The sequence below is a fragment of the Panthera onca genome, chromosome B3, assembly GCF_046562875.1.
Source record: "Panthera onca isolate mPanOnc1 chromosome B3, mPanOnc1 haplotype 2, whole genome shotgun sequence".
NCBI lineage: Eukaryota > Metazoa > Chordata > Mammalia > Carnivora > Felidae > Panthera > Panthera onca.
Genome location: NC_138344.1, coordinates 109,994,795 through 110,000,794, shown reverse-complemented (window position 1 = coordinate 110,000,794; position 6,000 = coordinate 109,994,795). Strand labels below are relative to the sequence as shown.

The following is a 6,000-nucleotide window of genomic DNA, read 5'->3' as shown; positions in this document are numbered from 1 at the left end:
CACGCTTTACCGACTGAGCCAGCCAAATGCTCCTTTTTTATTTCTTTAAATAGTTAAACATAGTTATTTTGTATTCTCTTGTGCAATTCTGTTTCCTAGTATCTTGGTAAGCATAAAATTCTAAAACCTGGTAACTTTAGAAAAATGTATTTTGTTCTTTAGCACATTAAGCACCATGTGATAGATTTATATGTTTTTTTAGAGATTTATGTTAATACATGTTTCTTGGTTTTATTTGAGTCATATAAACTTTGTTCTTAACAAAAATTGTACTAATTACAATTACACTTTGCACACCCTTTTGAGAAGAGGAGGAGATACTGTCATACAGGTAAATACTCCCTAAGTTTTACCCTCCATATAGGTGTGGAAAAAACAAAATTGACACTGATTTACTAAAATCAGATTTTAAAAAATCAATTTGTATAATAATAAAATGCATAGGAATTGATTTGTAACCAAAAATAAAACAAATACATACAGGTAATTCTTTCATCAATGGCTTTCTAATAGTTCACGTCTCTATAAAGGTTTTATTGGATGTGATTTAACATTTCCCCAGATATCACATATGTGTTGTCTTGATTCCTATACTCTTAGAAATTATATTTATTTAGATAAATAATATGGGCTACTTGCTATTTTCCTGAGACCTATTGCATTTGTTATCCCAGCACCTCAAAATAAATATTTTAAAGTTGTATTCTGTTTAAAGCTACTTAATTGCATTTGTGTGAGTTCAAACATTGTTGGTTTTGATCAATAGGGTACACGTTCAGTTAATTAATTTGCAGTTTCTCTTTGTAGGCTTGTTTTGATCCACCTGTTAAAACGGTTCCCACCAAGAACCCAATGATGTACAAGAAAAGAGCAGCTGACCCAGTCTGTCCTGACCTTACTGCTTTGTTGGTGAAAAACAAGACTCTTTTAGCTGAGGTATATGGATTATCTGAAAATAAAGTGCCAAAGGAAAATGTATCCTCTGTAAAAGTAAGGAGAGAAACTTTTTTTTTTTCAGAGACAGAGAGAGAAGGGAATGCACGTGGAGGCGGGGCAGAGAGAGAGGGAGAGAGAATCCCAAGCAGGCTCCGTGCTATTAGTGTGGAGCCCTAAGTGGGGCTCAGACTCATGAGCCATGAGATCGTGACCTGAGCAGAAATCAAGAGTCAGACTAAACAACTGAGCCACCCAGGTGCACCAGAGAGAGAAACATTCTGATAAGGGACTCATAACTAAGTTGTGCTTTTTTTCTAAATTTTGAACTGTCTTATTACTGAGGAACACTAATTTAGACCCAAATCTGTTTGCTTTTTTACCAGATAAATCCTTTTGAAGATGGTACATAGTTAGATACTTTTGAGTGGACCACTGAATGCTGTAGTGTTAAAATCGTGCTAGGAACTGCCATGCTCAAAACTTATGTAAAAATACTAATCAATTACATGTATTATGCGTTTTTTAATGGAAAGATTGAGTTCCTATTTAAAACAGCACCAAATGTCAAATATCCACTAGTCTTATATAATACTTGAGGAGACATCTGAGTAACATCAACAGTTGAAAAAGAAAGAAACCACATTTGTAGAAAATGCCTTGACTTTTCCCTTAACACCAGGTGATGAACTAGAGTGTAGTAATTTTTTTTTAATATTTATTTTTAAGAGAGAGAGAGAGAGCGAGCATGAGTGGGGGAGGGGCAGAGAAAGAGGGAGACACAGAATCCAAAGGAGGCTCCGGCTCCGAGCTGTCAGCACAGAGCCCTACGCAGGGCTCGAACCCACGAGCTGTGAGATCATAACCTGAGCTGAAGTTGGGCGCTCAACTGACTGAGCCACCCAGGCGCCCCAAGAGTGTAGGAATTCTTTAGTTGAGCTCAAGCACCCTCAGGCTATTTGTTGCAAGAGAGTCTCCCAGATAACCATGATTGAATCTCAAAGGCCACTATCATTGTTAAGGTACTGTGATGTGGCTGTTTATGCTTGCCCTGTCTCTATGGTTACCTTCAAGTAAAATATTCTGAATGCTTATATTGTGGGACACTGACCAGCCTTTCAAGTAAGTAGCTATATATGGCGTGTGCATGAGTTTGCTAGGGCTGCCGTAAGAAAGGAGCACAGTCTAGATGGCTTAAATAATAAAAATTTTTCTCATAGTTCTGGAGGTTGGAAGTCTAAGACAAGGTATCAGCAGGATTAGTAGTACTCCTTCTCCACCTCCTTCTTCTTCTACCAATACTGCAACTGCTACTTCTCCCCTCTTCCTCTTCCTCTCAGATTTATTGCCACATAATTGACATGTAACATTACGTAAGTTTGGGATGTACAATGTGATGTACAATGTGATTTTTTTTTATAAATTTTTATAAATTTTTATGTAACATTACGTAAGTTTGGGATGTACAATGTGTGTACAATGTGATTTTTTTTTATAAATTTTTTAAATGTTTATTTTTGAGACAGAGAGAGACAGAGCACGAACGGGGGAGGGGCAGAGAGAGAGGGAGACACAGGATGCGAAGCAGGCTCCAGGCTCCGAGCTGTCAGCACAGAGCCCGATGCGGGGCTTGAACTCACAGACCGTGAGATCGTGACCTGAGCCGAAGTCAGACACTTAACCAACTGAGCCACCCAGGTGCCCCTGTGATGTTTTGATGTACATATATTTTGCAAAATGATGATCGCAGTAAAGTTAGTTAATACCTCTATCACCTCACATAATGACTGTGTGTGTGTGTGTGTGTGTGTGTGTGTGTGTGTGTGGTGAGAAGGTTCATTTCTTCTGAGGCCTCTTTTCTTGGCTTATAGATAGCCATCTATTCTCTGTGTCTTTATGAGGTTTTCCCTCTGTATCTGTGACCAAATTTCCTCTTCTTTTTTTTTTTTTTTATGTTTATTTTTGAGAGAGAGCATGTGCAAGTGGGGGAGGGGCAAGGGCCCGGCGGGAGCTGGGGCAGGAACAGAGGATCTGAAGCAGACTCTGTACTGACAGCAGTGAGCCCTATGTGGGGCTCAAATTCACAAACTATGAGATCATGACCTGAGCTGAAGTCAGACACTCAACCAACCGAGCCACCCAGGCGCCCCTAAACTTTCACTTCTTTCTGAGAACATCAGTCATACAGGATTATGGCCTACCCTAAAGATCTCGTTTTAACTTAATTACCTCTTTAAAGATCCTGTCCTCAAATATAGTCACGTTCTGAGTCCCTGGGGGTTAGCACTTCAACATGTGAAATTTTGAGAAGACAAAACTCAGCCTACAACAGGGGCCTGATTCCTTGGGCCTTCTTTTCTGCTATCTCATCTACCAATAGTCTGACTCCAGGTTTTATTGAAACATATAGATAAAGAGGGGCACCTGGGTGGCTCTGTTGGTTGTGTCCAACTCTTGATTTCGGCTCAGATCATGATCTCACGGTTGGTTCGTGAGTTTGAGTTCCAATCAGGCTCTGCGCTGACAGTGCAGAGCCTGCTTGGGATTCTCTCTCTCTCTCTCTCTCTCTCTCTCTCTCTCTCTCTGTCCCTCCCCTGCTCACACTCATGCACGCTCGTTCTCTCTCACAAAATAAATAAACATTAAAAAATAAATAAATAGGGGCGCCTGGGTGGCTCAGTCGGTTGAGCGGCCGACTTCGGCTCAGGTCATGATCTCGCGGTCCTTGAGTTCGAGCCCCGTGTCGGGCTCTGTGCTGACAGCTCAGAGCCTGGAGCCTGTTTCGGATTCTGTGTCTCCCTCTCTCTGACCCTCCCCTGTTCATGCTCTGTCTCTCTCTGTCTCAAAAAAAAAAAAAAAAAAAAAAAAAAGAAAACACGTTAAAAAATAAATAAATAAACATAGGGGTGCCTGGGTGGATCAGTCGGTTAAGTGACCAACTTTGGCTCAGGTCATGATCTCATGGTTGTTGAGTTCAAGCCCCATTTGGGGCTCTGTCTCTCTCTCTTTCTCTCTCAAAAATAAAATTTAAAAAAACATGAAAAAAATAAATATACAGGGGCGCCTGGGTGGCTCAGTCGGTTAAGTGTCCGACTTCGGCTCAGGTCATGATCTCACGGTTGGTGGGTTCAAGCCCCACATCAGGCTCTGTGCTGACAGCTCAGAGCCTGGAACCTGTTTCAGATTCTGTGTCTCCCTCTCTCTGCCCCTCCCCCACTCTCACTTTGTCTCACCCTGTCTCTCAAAAATAAATAAATGTAAAAAAAATTTTTAAATAAATATACAGATATATAGATAAATATATTTCTTTTAATTCTATTTATTCTAAATTTTTCCCTCTTTTAGTATATGGAGGTGAATAGAGATTAAATTGAAGTGGTGGAGTTTATATAAATGCAATCCATTTTATGACACTGGAGAGATTTCTTAATTTGTCTTTTTTTTTTTCCCCACAGAAAAATATAATGCCAAATCCCTGAAAACCTTAGCAGTTTTAGTATGGGTAGCATTATTGTTCTTGTCCGTAGTATAACTTACCACTAATATTTAACAAGTTAGGGATTTAAAAAAATTTTTCTTTAGTGTTTATTTATTTTTAAGAGAGGGACAGAACATGAGCAGGGCAGGGGCAGAGAGAGGAGACACAGAATCTGAAGCAGGCTCCAGGCTCTGAGCTGTCAGCACAGAGCCCGGCGCAGGGCTGGATCTCACAAGCTACGAAATCCTGACCTGAGCCCAAGCTGGACACTTAACCAACTGAACCATCCAGGTGTCCCTTGGGATTTTTGATAATTCAGATTTGGAGTAGATTAAGGTTTATCTATGCCTAATTCATAAAGAAGGCTTTTAAACCAAATTGTCAACAAAAGATCATAGGTTTTAAACCTTCTCTAAAGGAAATATGTAAGTTATTTTCAAGAATTTCAAAGTACTTTTTAAAAGCAATTCTCTACATGTACATAAGTCATTGGTAACTGTAAGTATGTTTAATCTATTTATCAAAACACATATGAAAGGCTCTACAAGATATCATTTTGACTTGGTTTTTGATAGTATATGTATTAAAAAGTATTCCGTAGGGGCGCCTGGGTGGCTCGGTCGGTTAAGCGTCCGACTTCGGCTCAGGCCATGATCTCGCGGTCCGTGAGTTCGAGCCCCGCGTCGGGCTCTGTGTTGACAGCTCAGAGTCTGGGGCCTGTTTCAGATTCTGTGTCTCCCTCTCTCTGACCCTCCCCCGTTCATGCTCTCTCTCTGTCTCAAAAATCAATAAACGTTAAAAAAAAAATTTTTTTTTAAATAAAAAAAATAAAAATAAATTTAAAAAAAGTATTCTGTATCACTTATTGGGATTTTCTGAATTTAATAAAAATTGGTGACTGTTATTGCATGGTTTCCCAGTGTTAAAGTTATTTCAATGTTTTATTTATTTATTTATTTTTGAGAGAACACAAGCAGGGGGGGGGGGGGGCGGACAGAGGATCCAAAGCGGGCTCTGTGCTGACAGCAGCAAGCCATATGTGGGGTTTGAGCTCACAAACCCATGAGGAACCTTGAGATCGTAACCTGAGCTGAAGTCAGACGCTTAACCAACTGAGCAACCCAGGTGCCCCTAAAGTTATTTAAAAAAAAGAGTCCAGTGATTTCAACAGAATATCTTCAACATGAGTCATCTTTCTCTTTTCCAATAACCTATTATTTAATTCCACAGGAACACAATTGTCTTGATAAGCCAGTTTATTCTCTTCACTGCATGCATTTAAATTTTTTTGTTATAATCAACTTCATTTCTTTGTGGGACATTATCATGTGTTTCTGCCCAATAATGGAGACACAGGTGCAAGAAGGGCTATATTTAAGAAAAGCCAGATATAGAAGTGATGAATATTAAAGAATGCAGTTGGTGATTGTATTGTCTAATTTAGGCATTGTGATATTGAACTAAAACTCTTGCATAGTCAGGTACACTGCTGTAGTAATAAACAGGAGTTAAAGAACTTGTAAAAAATGTTACTAATATGTATAATAAGGCCTGGTGTCCTAAAATAACTTTAGTGTGTTTTGCCAGTA

The 6,000-nt window shown here is 39.5% G+C and overlaps 1 protein-coding gene across 1 annotated transcript in view; it reads left to right on the top strand.

The window, feature by feature from the left end:
* Window positions 1–306: 306 nt before the first annotated feature.
* Window positions 307–6,000, top strand: part of LOC132669982 (uncharacterized) — a 34,496-nt gene continuing 28,802 nt past the window's right edge. Inside the window, exons 1-2 of the mRNA XM_081795940.1 lie at window positions 307–331; window positions 808–990. Of these exons, the coding sequence (XP_081652066.1) occupies window positions 853–990 (138 nt within the window). The 5' untranslated portion in view covers window positions 307–331; window positions 808–852. The remainder of the gene's footprint in view (window positions 332–807; window positions 991–6,000) is intronic.